At 48.1% G+C, this 15,907-nt stretch overlaps 1 protein-coding gene across 2 annotated transcripts in view; it reads right to left on the bottom strand.

The window, feature by feature from the left end:
- Positions 1-15,907, bottom strand: part of mipol1 (mirror-image polydactyly 1) — a 44,530-nt gene that overhangs the window by 22,127 nt on the left and 6,496 nt on the right. For both annotated transcript variants that reach the window (XM_084678622.1, XM_084678615.1), the window contains exons 3-9: positions 8,181-8,265; positions 6,721-6,791; positions 4,215-4,389; positions 3,846-4,064; positions 3,018-3,153; positions 2,068-2,173; positions 206-335 (exon numbers count right to left, since the gene is read on the bottom strand). In XM_084678622.1, coding sequence (XP_084534748.1) covers positions 206-335; positions 2,068-2,173; positions 3,018-3,153; positions 3,846-4,064; positions 4,215-4,389; positions 6,721-6,791; positions 8,181-8,265 — 922 coding nt within the window. The remainder of the gene's footprint in view (positions 1-205; positions 336-2,067; positions 2,174-3,017; positions 3,154-3,845; positions 4,065-4,214; positions 4,390-6,720; positions 6,792-8,180; positions 8,266-15,907) is intronic.

The following is a 15,907-nucleotide window of genomic DNA, read 5'->3' as shown; positions in this document are numbered from 1 at the left end:
TGAGAGTCTGTCGGAGAGAGAAAGAGGTAAATAAACTCCACATGTTATTTTCTAGAAATGTTCTATATGGCCAGTTCCTTCACACAAATTATCCACTGGTGTGTAACTGACAGAGAAGAGTGTAGTGGGGTGCTGTGCTCTGTGTGTGTGAGAGTGTGTGTGTGTGTGTGTGAAAGTGTGTGAGTGTGTGAGAGAGTGTACATACTCTGCGGCTGCTTGCTGCAGGCGTTTAGCACGGAGTAAGGCCTCGTCTCTCTCCTCATTGGCCAGTCTGAGTCTGGCCATGACTGCCTGGTCTCTCTCTCTCTGGGCCAGGTAGATCTCCTCCACTAGAGCTGCATGCATGGATGGATGGACGAACAGAATGACAGAAACAGAAAGCGTAAGAGAATGAGAGAGGAAGAGTGAAAGGATGACAGTGAGGGAGTAAAGGAAAGAGAGAAAGAAAAACACAATAGGCAGAGAAAGAAGAGAAGGAGATAGATTGTTATTAGTTTTTGACCAGCAGAGGAGACATAGTCTCCTGGACAATAAGCAGGTGCACCTTCCCTGAGGGAAGTAGAGAAGCTGGAGTTATTACTGCAGAAACACAGCACCACCACTGCTCAGTCTGCTGGCCCCCGACTCATATCAACGCCTGGGCTCTAAGAGCAGAGGACCCACACACACACACACTTTTCACCGACAACAACCCATCTGATACCTGATACTGTCCTACAAAAAGAGATGGAGAAATATCTGATATGTTGATATACCTAATAGGGTATAATTCTTGGATTTGCATTATCAAACATTGGTGACTTTATTATTTATTCTGGCACCGTCTGCTTGAATGTTTGTGTGTACAGTGTGGTCGAAACAACCGTTCCGTAGAGTGCACCTTATAACACTCTACCTGCCGTAGTGTGCTGCAGTCTCCACCTGTATGCTAACCCCAATGCGTGTGTGCCCTGCTCCCCACAGCACCCCCAATCTGAGATTAGCCCCATCTTCATCTAGCCTGGCACAATCCCACTGTATGATGCCACCAGATCCAGCAGCAGGTAATATCCCTGCTTCCTCAGACAGGAGATAGCTCAATGATCAACAGTCGAGAGCTGCCTCACGTAAGCCCAGACAAAGTTCACTTCAAAAACCAATATTGCATTTTAGCTGAAATTTGCTCATTAAACACGCTTTCCCCCCATGCAAATCATATTAAAATGAGGACGGCAAATACACGTTCGTTTTTTTTATATTAAACGATGAACAGTTGCTGTGCTAATTGCACTGGGTAGACTGTGTCTGATGTTGTCTTTAATTATTAAGTGGGGGAAAGGGCCCACACCCCCAAAAAAGAATGATTGCGCAGCAGATTTCAAATATTAGTTCAGTAAGGGTTGGGCTTGAAATAAATGACATTAACAAATATGATCAGTTACAATGTAAGCTCATTGGTTTTGATACTCATTTCACTTGTAAAACAAATTGATAATTGTTTACCATACTCCAATATCTTAGTTCATCAAGGCTTTGGTAGTCCATGGGGGAAGAGCAATAGACTCTAAAGTAGTCCTTGTTTTCTTGCATTTCTCTTGAACCTTAAATGTCTTTCCCCATATCTATTCATAAGTGCAGTTTCCTCTCCCTCCAGCCCTCCTTACCTCCCTCCCTCTTCCTCTCCTCCAGCCCTCCTTACCTCCCTCCCTCCCTCTTCCTCTCCTCCAGCCCTCCTTACCTCCCTCCCTCTTCCTCTCCTCCAGCCTTCCTTACCTCCCTTCCTCTTCCTCTCCTCCAACCCTCCTTACCTCCCTCCCTCTTCCTCTCCTGCAGCCCTCCTTACCTCCCTCCCTCTTCCTCTCCTCCAGCCCTCCTTACCTCCCTCCCTCTTCCTCTCCTCCAGCCCTCCTTACCTCCCTCCCTCTTCCTCTCCTGCAGCCCTCCTTACCTCCCTCCCTTTTCCTCTCCTGCAGCCCTCCTTACCTCCCTCCCTCTTCCTCTAATGCAGCCCTCCTTACCTCCCTCCCTCTTCCTCTCCTGCAGCCCTCCTTACCTCCCTCCCTCTTCCTCTCCTGCAGCCCTCCTTACCTCCAGCTTTCTCACAGACCCGTGCCTCCAGCTCAGCCTCCTGCAGCTCAGCGTCCACCAGCCTGCTCTCCAGCTCCTTCTCCTTCAAGGTCAGCTTGTCCTGCAACTGCACACACACACAAACACACAACCTTTTAACCTTGAATTACCACATCTTGTTAGAGTAAACACATTTCAACCCAGGTCGGAATGGGCAGACACACCTGACCCTTCCCTTTCTGCTGTTCCTGTATCTCCCAGCCAGCCAGCCAGCCAGCCTCTCTTGCTGTCTCATGATGATGACATCATAGCCTGATTACCTGTAGAGGTATTCCTGTCTGCCCCAACCTCTCTAACCTCCTGTTACCCCGGTAACCCCAGCCGGTCCTCTGCAGCATGACTCAGCACTCCCCAGGCCTCACATCCAGCCCTCAACCAGCATTACTGTCCTGCCGCCAACCGAAGGAGAGGGGCTGTTATTGAACTCCCATAAATCTAGCCAGGAGTGATATTTTACAAGCCCTAATGATAGATTTAACCTCCCGTCTTAAATATTTTGCTCCAGAGTTTGTGTTTTTTTCCCCCCCTTCCTCTGAAAACATGCCTGGGGCGGCGGGCCGTGGGCCCTGCCAGGGACAACAGCCTGTTGGGAAATGTTCCTCTGCCTCTGTCAGGAGTCACAGCTACTTGCAAACTAAAGGCATCAATTACAGACGTTTCAGAAGGGGCCTCGTGTCTGACACACACACTTTAGCAGAGAAACAAAAACACTCAAACACACAGAGGCAGAAACACACACACTCACGAAGGACAAAAACATAAAGAGGAGAACAGAAGGAGAAGGTGTAAATCCAAATCTCTGGATTTATCAACCAACTCTCATATTCGACGCTATATTCATTCCGTCTGAACCGGCCCACACGGGGGTCGTCCTTCAGAGAGCACAGAGATGAACGTGACTGAGTTTACACCTTCTGGTTGAGGTCCCGTAGTGAATCCAGCTCCTTCAGAAGGAAGGCTATGTTCTTGTCCTTGTCCAGGGCTGGAGATCCCTTCCTGCAGGCAGGGGAGGGGGGGGCTCTGGGGGCCTCCTGGTCCTGCAGCATACTGGAGGGGCGGGGGATAGAGAGACAGAGAGAGAGACAGACAGACAGACAGACAGACAGACAGAGAGAGAGAGAGAGAGAGAGAGAGATTGGGGGAATGCATACACAGAGAGATGAGAGAGAAATATTAGGCAAAAAAAAGAAAGAGAGAGATGAAGGCAGCGGAAGAAAGAGAGCGAGAAAGAGGAAGAGAGAGGGAGAGAGGGAGGAGAGTGGAGACAAACTTGATTAGAAACAGCTCCAATATTAAAACTCCAGGAGAGAAACAGAACCACCATGGATGGCAGTCCTTGTCTTCCCACAGAAAAGACATGCAATTACGGAATGCACAAGGGATGCAATTTCACCTCTTTCAGGGATATTACTTTGTCTTATTTACCAGGTTATATTACGCAAAATCAGAAGGTTGACCTTTAAGTTGATATGAAGGTATTACAGAAGTGTATTGCCATGTAAATGACTTTCCTAGCCCAGAATACGACAGGATTCTTATTAAAGACAGTAGAGAATGCAGAGCCTGGCACTGTTGCGGTGGTGCCGCAGCTAAAGAGGCTATCACAGGTGAGTGTAGACGAAGACCCTGACAAGGGAGCAAAGAAGCAGTGACAGAGCTGGTCGTGTGGAGAATGAAAGCTGAGGGTCACCTGCTGAATAAACAAGTTCAGGACAGACATGTAGGTCTGCCAGGTTTACCCGAGTGCGTGAGCCTGAGCCTGGCTGCGGTCAGGTGACGCAGGGGGGAGCAGGTGTCGTCTGTGGGCAGGACTCTCTGGACTCCTTCCCCTCTCTCCAAGCCCCTCGCTGGTGCTCTCTGCCCCGGGACCCTCCCCAGTGGAGGGGTTGCGGCTCGGCCCTCGGACTCCCTCCATCACCACCCTGCCTGGGCCCTGCGGGGCCGGAGACCCGGGAGACCTATCAGGAAACCACACCTTTCATTTGTACAGTGCTTTTATAGTCACGTAGCGATCTTTACGTAGGTATTATAAAACGCGCTTCACATCCTTAAGCACACAACATCATAGGAATGGAGATAAATCAATCAGATACGTGTCACACACAGACCTGGGCAGGGCTGGGGAGCTGGGCAGGGCTGGGGAGCTGGGCAGGGCTGGGGAGCTGGGCAGGCCGGGGGACCTGGGCAGGGCTGGGGATCGAGGGGCCCAGGGAGCGGGGGACTTGTGTAGGGATCTGGGGGAGCCGGGTTGGGGGGATCTGGAGGCCTGCAGGTGATGTGGGGCTAGGAGACCAAGGAGAGACCAGATCAGAACAGTGAATACCTCCAGGCATGACTTGACAACGTTTACCCTGGCAGGTCCAGTGTTAAGGTGTGGAATACGGCAGATATATCCGAGTATGCAATCGTCCGCAGGAGTGATTTGTGTTTTACCATCATGAGAAGGATGTGTTTGTAGGTCTAGACATTACTGTGTGTTCTTGTGTGTATGCCTAGACGTCGGTGTGTGTGCGTGTGTGTGCGTGTAGGCCACGAGAGTGGTGTGTAGGTTTAGTGAGGGAGGTTCTGGTCCAGAGCATGGGTTGTTATTCTGGGGGTCTGGATGAGGAAGCCTGGCCTGGATGTCTGTCATGAGAGAGAGGAGAGTGGCTGAGTGACTGGAGCTGGCACCAGGCAGCATGGTGCTCTGTCAATGTTTCTGTTGAGAACCCCGCCAGGGGGAAGAGAGGGAAGGACAGGAGGGATGCAGACAGAGAGGAGCAGAGAAGAGGGAGAAAGAGAGCACGTGAAAGAGGGAGACTGTGTGTGTGTGTGTGTGTGTGTAAGGCATGAATCCAGCTAATGGCCAGTCCTCTTGGCTGGCTCTCACAGGACTCTCAGTGATCACAGAGCAGACAGGGCTTCAGTTAGCATCGAGCCATCCTGACTTTGAAGTTGCATTTCAGGGCCAAATCAAACGCCTAAAGCTAGAAACAAAACCCTCGCTACTCTGAGAGATGGAGAGGTGGAGAAAAAAGGGAGGGGTGATGAGGAAGGCAGAGGAGAACAAGGGAGGAGAAAAGTAGGAGGGGGGGGGGGGGCAGGAGGAGTGGAGTAGAAGCAACTTTGCCTTTTACCTTCAGGTCAGAGGAGCAACACTGAGGAGCAGGAAGGGTCAAAGGTCAAGGAGAGGGAGGTGCATGTCTGTCAGACCGTACTGTTGTCAGGGCCGGCCCCTCACAGTCCTGGCTGACAGTTATTAGTATTCCTCTACCGAGCCAGCAGAGCAAACAGAAAACTCAACCCTGAATGACAACAACACCAAACCAACGTGCTTATGTAACCTCCCTTCGGCTCTGTCGCACGGCAAATACAGGGGAGCAGCTTTCACACGGCGCTGGTCTGAACCCGGGTGCTGCTCCCTGGATGCCAGGCTGCTCCTCACCAAGACAACGGTCTCTTCATCTCCACAGTTTCTGCACTGGCGCCTTGTAAAGCGGTATTTCACGCGCACGTTTTAGACCTTGGGGTTTCCGTCTGAATTTGCTAAACCTTTCTTAAGATTCGGCATCTCAATCTTCAGCTGAGGTGTCGATGGGGCAGTATTAAAGTTATACTGAATTCGACCTCGGTATAATGCCTGCTTGAAAAACCCTCCGGTTTTCTCAAGCTCTCTTTGTTTGTTTGTCAGATTTTACACATACCTTTGCACACACAAACACACATACACACTGCTGCCCATACAGCTGCACGCACACCGCTGCAGACACCAACACATCTGGTCACACACACACCGCTGCAGACACCAACACATCTGGTCACACACACACCGCTGCACACACTCCTCTCCTCACACACCACTGTCGCCGTCAAATGTCACCGTCTCACAACCATACAGTGGTCATTACAGGCTGTTTGGCGAGCAGGGATCGGAGTGTTTTAGCTCCCAGACCCAAATGTATGCTTAAGCAGAAGAGCTCAACCTATTTACATATCAGGAGAGTTCTGGGCAAGGTGGGTAAACACTCTGTTTATCTTCTATTGTCATCCACGCCCTGTCTTTAAACACACGCTCCAGTAGACGGGCGCAGGGTGTGGGGGTTGGAGGATGTGGGGGTTGGAGGGTGTGGGGGGCGGAGCTATGACACTCCAATGGCAGGTTTTACACGATTATTTTTTCACATAAAGAGCTGTTTGGGACACATTAAAACATGTTAAGATAAAGAGACACACTGAAGATCAGTACGGGAAGACTCAGGAACGTATTTTTTCTCCCCCGTCATTTTAACAGAACATGAAACATAAACAGGGCACTAGAAATAAGGACCAGGAACTATTTAAGATACGTCCGACAGAAATGTACTACACTACAAGTGGCATGCAGTTTTCTAACTCACGCCTGTGTTTGATAGGACAGCATGTAGGGGAGATGCTACCTAGGGAGTCAGGTGGCTAAGCGGTTAGGGAATTGGGATGGTGATCAGAAGGTTGCCAGTTCGATTCCCGGTCATGCTAAATGACGTTGTGTCCTTGGGCAAGGCACTTTACCCTATTTGCCTCGGGGAGACTGTCCCTGTACTTACTGGAAGTTGCTCTGGATAAGAGCGTCTGCTAAATGACTAAATGTAAATGTACCTTGGGACCGGTCCCCTGAAGACAGGTCTGGCACGGACAGGGTCGAGGGTGCGAGTCCTGCCTCACTGAGCCTAAAATAAGACGACAGGATCACATTCAGAAACAAAGTAGACAGTTTTAATTAAAGAAAACACACAAACATTTCAAAATCCTGACAGAAAAATTGCTGTCCTACAAATTTCTAAAACGTTTCTACAATAAAACAGCAGTCTGTTATATGAATACTGAAGAATTTTCACCAACACGGAAATATTAAATATTTTCCATCGACTAGCCTAAAGCCGACTTTGCATTAATACAATATAATAGATAGTATTATATAGAGATTCAACAGTGCTTTAAAAATGCCTGTATGTGGGGTGTATTGCTGAATAGGCTGGCACCTCTCAATACAGCTGTGACCGGTCTTAGTGACCATAGGACAAGCTGAAGGTGACAGGTCTGTTTGACTGACAGGCCAGGTCATGGGTGAGACAAGCTGACATCGTTATCAATGTCACAGAGATAGGTACATGGTGCGGTCTGGTTTAAACTGGTCTGGCCTGATTTTGAATGTATCTTTCTGCTAGGATAACAGCGCTCCCACAGAAAGCTTTTTTCTTAATGTTTTAACTGCGACATTAATTTACATTTTGGAATTTTTAGTTATTTTTCTTCTATATTAATAATACAGACATGGGGATGCACACAGCTTAGTTTGGGAATGTTTGCATAAAAATGTATTTTAGGGATTTTTCACTACATTTTAAGTGAATATGAATGTGGTCTTTTGAAAAATGAAAACGTGTCTATTCTGGGGCGATGAAATGCCATTTGAGCTGAAAGCAAAGTTGGATACGATGTTTAACACAAGGTGTGAACACAACGTTCTGCAGGTAGCATGTTGACATAGAATACAGTGCACACATGTATCGTGATTGAGTTCATATCTTATTTAGTCAATGACAATGCTCTGTTCTATTTTTATATAAAACATTTTTTTACATTATAACAATGTTCATGTACGATTGAGAAAACCCTCTTCAACAAAGAAAAAAGTACTAGGCAAACACCTGTGCTAACTGTACAACTCATGCACTAATAAACAACAGCTCAACATATTAAAAGTCTGTTTTAATGCCATAGCTTGGTAAAAGCCATTCACAAACAGGGTAGGATGGAGAGAGGAGGAGAGGGGAGGATGGGGGGGGGGGATAAGGTATAATAGGGGGTAGATTAGGGGAAAAGAGTGCGGATGGAGGGGATGGGAGGTGAGGGGAAGATGGAGGGAGAAAGAGAGGAGCAGGAAGTAGAGGTGAAGAGAGAGGATGGAGAGAGAAGAGGGAGAGGGTAAGGAAGGAAGGAAAATGGAGAAGAAACAGGGGAGAAGGCAGGGGATGAAAAAAAGAACAGAGTGAGAAGAAGGGAGCATGGAGGAGAAGGGTGTGTGGAGAAGAGGGGAGTGTAGAGGGAGTGGTTACCCGAGAGGCGACGTGGTTCTGGAGTACGAAGGCCTCACTGGAGATGGTAGTCTTTGTTTCAACTCCTCGTTGACTTTGGGATTAGCTGGGAGTAGGAAAAGGAGACAAGATTAATTTCAAAGGAAAAATGCATTTCATCATCCTCAGGCAGCCAGCCACTTTAGAGCCTGCTCGCTATTGCAACCTAGGGAGAGAAAAGGTTAGTCTTAATTATAGCGCCCGGTGGATATGATCTTGGAAGAACTCTACTGAGAGCAGTCTTTAATAACCTCCAGAGTTGTGCGTGAGCAACAACAAGACTGGCAGCTCTAATCTACGAAGCGAAACGTTCGGTGCTTTACGGACGCCATCAGTGTCATCGGTGCGGCTGTCTTATCGGTGGTGGCTCTGTGTACCCATGCTCTACCTCGCTCTGCCTCATCAACCCTAATGAATACCCGCAATTAACACATCTTAATCCCGCCTCTGAGGCTTCCTAATGCTTTTAGCTATCAGGAAGGTAAACAGTAGTTTAATTCAGACGAAGCCTTGTCATTTCAGATCCTGGTTAGGAGGACAACGATTACAGACACTCCTCAGGTGTAATTAAATGATGACCCGGTAATTTAGTTCCATAAACGCAAGTTAATTCATAAGCAAGCAACAAATACAATGTAAGTGATTAGAAGAAACATTGACATTCACTAGCAGCAGACAGAGAGAGAGAGAGAGAGAGAGTGTGAGGGAGAGATAAAGAGACTGTTGCTTAGGCGTGTGTGAAGAAACATAGTGTGAGTCTGTGTGTGTGTCTGTGTGTGTGACTGCGCATGCAGGAGAGGGCTACCCTCTAGTGGTGAAGTGTTCAAGACAAAAGACCCTCTCTGTTTGTAGGTGTTGTTTGATTAGGACGACAGGGCGGTCCTCCAGTCCTACGGGTGGTGGTGTCATGTATACCATGCAGTGGACACTGTAACAATGCCTAGTCACGTGGCTATAAACATCTATCAAGGGTCACTGAACTGCAAGTGTTTTATCATGTACATAGAGGGCATGTTAATTATTGTGCCTGAGACTGTAACTAGAGATATCCTGGTTCATTAGGAGTACTGTACTTTATTTTATTTTGTCTACCACATAAAAAAATACTGGAAAGAGTTTGACGTTAAAGGGGTACAGGCATTTATCTGGCAATGGCTGACTGAAGAACAGATGTAGGCCTAAAGAAATAGAAAGTTCTAGAGGGACATGGGCTTCAGATAAACACATTCAACCTCAAGATATAAACAGCAGCGAGCGACGAAAAAGGACGCTGAAAACTCGAGGCGGAGGGAGGGAAAGAAAGCAAATTGAGGGAGGAGAGAGAGTGCGAGAGAGAAAAGGACGAGAGAAATCTTGGGAGGTTTGGTGCTTGGCGGGTGGGTGACCTTAAGGGCAGATGCCAGCAGAACGTTATCCCTGTGTTGTAAGCCAGCACACACCGTTCACACACCCCACCGCTCGCTCGCTTGCTCGCACACACACCACCACCACCCTCACACATACCCACCATACCAAGACCCTATACATTCATCCTACACACCACCACAACCACCTCACTCTCTCTCTCTCTCTCTCTCTCTCTCTCTCTCTTTCTTTCTCTCCCTCACAAACAAACACACACACACACACACACCCTATTCAGCACGGGCACAATCAGGCGCAAAGGGACTACTGGCTTTTTGTGGATGACACCATGGGGCACCAATAATCCCAGTGATGGACTCTGGGCTAAAGCTAGCTACTGGGTCTGGGGGACGGTGGGAGAGGGGGAGAACTGGGGGTGTACGAGGGGGAGGAGAGAGACCTCTAAGCTAGTAGGTAAGGCTCTGAAGGTCTAGTAATCCTTTAACACGAACATGAGAAAGTAGCTTTGAAAAGGAAAACTAGAAAAACACAGAGCACACAAACCTGACCTTTCCCTATTCTGACAATTTTCTTTTTTGGGGAGGGGGTGTGCAAGATTCAGCACACAGAGAGATTGGGGGGGGGGGGGGATTTGTCAAAAAGGGCGCCGCGCAGCGTGACAAAATAAGAATATGACTCGTTGATTGACAGAGAATCCCACGGTGTATCTCCAAACAAAGAATTCATTTCATCAGTTCTCTCTGTCATCTAGAAGCTGATATCTGTTATGTGGTGAGATGTAATGATTCGAAATCATTTCTGATTGCTGAAGGAAGGAATGTTTGAGATGAACCTGTAGAAAGCAAGCCAGTTCCTCTTATTTAATGGTTATTGTGACACAGACACTGCATACAAACAGGTACTTACGGGTAATTATGGTCATGATCACTGCCAATTATTGTTGGTCATGACAAAAACATATCTTTGTATGTTCTGTGGGTGGTAATGAATGTGCAGAATTGATCGGGTGAGTGCTGTTGTAAGAGTAATAAATGATTGCATAAATGATCTGCCTAAAATCAATGACAAAAGCCTTTGTGTGAGATCGCTTCATCTTTGCTTTCAAACTTTTCTCATTTTCTTTGTCCTTTCCTGTCTCTTGTGTGATCTTCATATTCCTGCTGCCATGTGGACTTTGAGCTAATTGGCTTGTGGGGCTACTTATTATTCATGTACAATTATTGCAGCGTAATGTCTTCAAATCCTCCTAAGTGACCATTCATGCCTCGCATTCATTGAAAACGCCTTTGAAGTCCGTCAAAGATGGAATTCTTCAAAAAGAAATTTCTAGAGCCTAAGTCCAATTTCAGTCAACCAATAACAGGCGGGGGGCTTCAGCATTCCGCCCCCCCCCCTCCTCCTCCAATATAAACTAAATTCCATTAATTTTTTAAGCTGCATTTAATACATTTTCTTCTGCAAAAGTTTCGGGGTTCGGCAGCTTGTCATTTGTATTCCAGCTGACTTGATGAATATTAATAGCAGTGTTATCCTGATTAAATGGGCTTCATACGAAATCCCAGTGAATCCTTGAGCTCAGACCTCACATCTTTTCCCTATTCTTTATGAATTTTGATACAGACGCTAATCTGCACGGAAACTTAAAGCAGAGGTTTAATTGTAATTGTGCTGCTTTGTGATGCATGGTTCACCCTCCCCTCCTGAGGTAAAAACATGGATGAGAATGTAAAATGGCTTGTAAACACACATAAGACATGGAATGAGACATGGTAACACCTGCAGTGGGGGGGGGTGGGGGGGGGGGCACCTGCTGCTCCATCTGATTGGATGATGTTGGCGGCTTGTTGGGTAGGGACCTGACTGCAATGGGATCAAAGGATTTGGATACATTGTTGCTCTGTTCATCAGACTGTCCTGGTAAAGCATTTGAAACGACTTCCTCACACACACACACACACACACACACACACACACACACACACACACACACACACACACACACACACACACACACACACACACACACACACACACACACACACACACACACACACACACACAGACACACACAGACACACACCTGATCTGCAATGGAGACACATGAACTAAACATAAGCATCAACACATTGTACATATTGTTTGTTCAACATTGTTCCAACCCATCGTTCAATGCCACAACATAAAATATAGGCCAACTATTTATTAAACGCGTTTAAAACTGTTGGAACAGGTTAAGAATGCCAAAAAACAAGAAATATTGGACACTGATGGCACCATCAATAAAGACCAGTTTTCCAATCGCAACTCAGCGCTATTCATCCAAGTTGGTCAACAAAGAGTTCTAGCATGCTCTACTCAAAGTACTGCTACACATGAAGGCTATTTGTAACAAAAACCAAACAGCTTATTTCTAAAGGAGTCTTAAGTGTGGGGTGCAGGGCGTCTGTTGGGACATGGACAGCTATATCACCTGATTGGACGGTGAGTGATGATGGCAGCGGAGTCGGTCTCAGGTCTTGAGTCGGCCCTGAACTAAGGACCTCTCCGTCTCAAGAGCTCAAACGTCAGAAAGCAGTGTGAAGAAAAACAACCCTGGACTTGAAGATCTGCATTCTTCTAAACATCAAATATTGATCTGTGAGGATTATTGACCGTTTCTATGAGATGGATGGGAGGCAGAGAGAGGGCAGGATGGAGAGAGGGAGAGCGTCGACGGACATCAAAGAAGCACAAAGAGAGAACAGAAAGGAAAGCGGAGTTTCTCTCTCTGTTGACCTCATCACTCACCCAGGCTTCAGGCGGCCACACCCAGTCCCTCACCTCTCAAGGTGCTCACAAGACCAATCAGTACAGGACAGAATGTCTGTGGGATTCTGTCGTTGTGTGTTCTTCAAGTACCAATCCCACTACAAACAACGACACTATTCAAATTCTTATTTTCAGTTCAGAGTATGTGAACATGGGATGGGTAGAGTAAGGTTGAATATAGCCTACTTCCCAGAACATGACAAAAAGCCTTCAACAAAACTTTATCCATCCAAACGTTCGCTACAAATCCTACGAAAGCAGGACCAATATCTACATATCCAAGTCTTGGACTCTCTCGTCTCTAGATCAACTTGAGACAAACATCTATTAAGCTGGGCCCCATCATAACCACACTGTAGGCGGATCACATGCCTGTGGCATGATGCCACCTAGGCGGGGGGGGCTTAGTGTGTGCACCACCGGGGTTGTGAAGGGGAAGGAAGTGGACCAGAAAACCTGCCTCTCGGAGCAGCCTTGCTGATAGACCTGACTGGTGGAGGTGGTGGTTGTTAATTGAATAGCGCTCAGGAGAATAAGCCAGGGAAAGACTCAGCAGGGCAGATCAGGAGATCTCACCGTAGATCCCTACTCTGATGAATCTGGAAGGGGTGTCGTCGTCAACAGGACGGAACACTGATCCATCTTGATGATCCCCTCCCTGCTACACCCCCCCCCCCACACCTCCCTGCTACACCCCCCCCCCCCCACCTCCCTGCTACACCCCCCCCCACCTCCCTGCTACACCCCCCCCCCCACCTCCCTGCTACACCCCCCCCCCCCCACCTCCCTGTTACACCCCCCCCCCACCTCCCTGCTACACCCCCCCCCCCCCCCCCACCTCCCTACTCCCCGTGCATTACTCCCTCCCTCAGAGCCCCCACCCCCACCCAGCCCTCCTGGCAGAAGTAACCGAGACTCTGTGGGGATGAGTGTCTAATTTTCCACGGATCAGGTCGATTTGGGTGCAGAGAAGGAAGGAAGGGGGGAGAGAGGGGGAGACGTGCTGAATCTACAACAGGCCGGCATCTCCCTGGTTAGCCCCACTGCTGTGGAGAAGAGAATAACTGCCGCCTCCCTGCTGGCTCCCCCAGATCGGCCTCTGAATATGTTAGCCTCTTGATGGCCTACCCCAGCTTCTGATGACTCGAAACCACTGGTGTTCATCAGGATAATAATAATAATAATACTAACAACAACAGCAACATGTGTGTATGATAAAGGTGCTATCTAATCCTGGCAACTAGTGTTAGTAGGAGAGGAAGCATTGTCCAATGCTGGAGCATGTCTGATTGGGAAGAGTATCCGTGTAGGTGCATTGGGGTGTACTACAATTGTAATGTTATGCTAACATACTAAACTTACATGACTTATATTGACTCTACTGGTACATACTCTGTTGGTTTACTTTTTAATGCCACTATTTACTGCCACTAGCAGTAAAATACCAGGAAGAGACTCAAGCCAATTCTGATCACGCACCGATTTATATAAACACCTGTTGCAACATTTGTCTGTATGTGAGGCAGGGAAACATGTTTGCTCAAAGGACGCTCACACAAGCACATGTACGCACACCCAGAGAGGCCTCAGCCACTGACGCAGTCTGGTTTAAATTCTTAATTCTGTTGGACCAATTGGTACAAATCTTTCTTATCAGCTAAGCCAACATCAGAGCAAATACAGTACAGATAATCTGATTCATAATGAACGTCACTCACAGGCCGCATGCTTATTTGAATTACAGCACATGTAATTACCCAGCCAGCACTTTGGGTGTTAACTGGGGCTTTTCACATGAATATAAGCAGGAATAATCTCTGTGTGTACTAAATTACTGGTCTGCTCCTAATGATGACAATCCTCCTTATCATTACCCCACACATCCAAGCATGCATGCAAACACACATTACCAAACATGTTTTGAACTTTTGTATTGAACACAAAAGGAGCTACTTTAAGACATACACTGTGGTGAAGACAGAAGACTTCTGGGAAGTGAGGTCGTTTTTGAGATCATAGTGATCCATCTAAGGAGGACCACACAAAGCTTCATTGTGCCATACAGACAGGCAGAGAGACAGGCAGAGAGATGGGGCTTGCTAGATCAGATGAAGGTGGCGTCAGACTGGAGAACAGACCAGTTATTACTCACCTATTCTCTCGCCCAATCTTGACTGAAACCACTCCCTCTCTCCCTCTCTCTCTTTCTCCCCAACAGAAACCACTCAGTCAGTGGGGCGTGCGTTTTCTCCAGTTGATTCTAAGAACAAGGAGTGTTCAGGGCTTGGGTATAATCAATTTCAGCTTTCCAGAAACACAGGTCTATTCATGGTTGCACAGGGAAATACACACACACGCAATGATGATATTGGTGCTAAAAGGGCTATACTGTTGTGTTTTGTTGAGTAAATCCTTTGACTAACATGCTTTGAAATTGAACTTTGCAACGGACAGGGATTGAATCCCAGTGAAGAGCTTTGGGGTGAGGAGAGGAGGAGCCCAGCTCTGGATAGGGCCTGTCCTCCAAACCCTCGCTCTCCGAACCCTCGCTCTCCGAACCCTCGCTCTCCGAACCCTCGCTCTCCGAACCCTCGCTCTCCGAACCCTCGCTCTCCGAACCCTCGCTCTCCGAACCCTCGCTCTCCGAACCCTCGCTCTCCGAACCCTCGCTCTCCGAACCCTCGCTCTCCGAACCCTCGCTCTCCGAACCCTCGCTCTCCGAACCCTCGCTCTCCGAACCCTCGCTCTCCGAACCCTCGCTCTCCAAACCCTCGCTCTCCAAACCCTCGCTCTCCAAACCCTCGCTCTCCAAACCCTCGCTCTCCAAACCCTCGCTCTCCCCTGCAGCAGACAAGTGGTCCAGTTCTAGAATCAAACACTCCAACATTCCAACTCCCTCACCGGCGGAACACACACTGATCCTCACCGAGGGCCTAACCGACTGGCTGTGGCCCATAGGCGTAGGGCTGCAGGAGGGAGAGAGAGAGAGAGCAGGCGACAGCCGTCATGTTTGCTCTCCTCTACGGTCTGCAGGCAGACAATGGCCTAACAGGTTCCCCCAGCTCACAAACAGAGAACAGCAGGGACAACATTGGTGCAACATTGCTGCAGTGTTAGACTGAGACCCAGCTGTGACCAGACAAAATGTCCCTGAGGGAGAACTTGCTCGATCGGGGATAGGCCAAGAGCCTGCAAGGCTACGTTGCACTGATAGGTTTCATGTATGCAGATCTTTGAAAGTCTGCATAGAGCATGTGTGTGTACGAACTTGTGTGTGTGTGTATTGCGAGTACATCATCATCCGTGTGCGTTTGGTGTGTGTACGTCTTCATGCGTGTGCGTGTGTGGTGGCGTCAGATCAGGATATTCAGGCCTGGCCCCGGCCCAGTTGTTCCAGTGCCCACCCTAGTTCTACTCTGTTCCTTAAATCAACACAGAGAGACAAAGAGGAACACAGGCTGAGGAATCCCACTGTCTGTTTGTGTGTGAGTGTGTGTGGCTGGCCCTCTGCTCAGTCGTAGACCACCCACCTAGGG

The sequence above is a fragment of the Hypomesus nipponensis genome, chromosome 3 (assembly GCF_054491055.1).
Source record: "Hypomesus nipponensis isolate SF chromosome 3, ASM5449105v1, whole genome shotgun sequence".
Lineage (NCBI taxonomy): Eukaryota > Metazoa > Chordata > Actinopteri > Osmeriformes > Osmeridae > Hypomesus > Hypomesus nipponensis.
The sequence above is the reverse complement of the archived record's forward strand: the minus strand, read 5'-3'. Positions and strand labels throughout refer to the sequence as shown.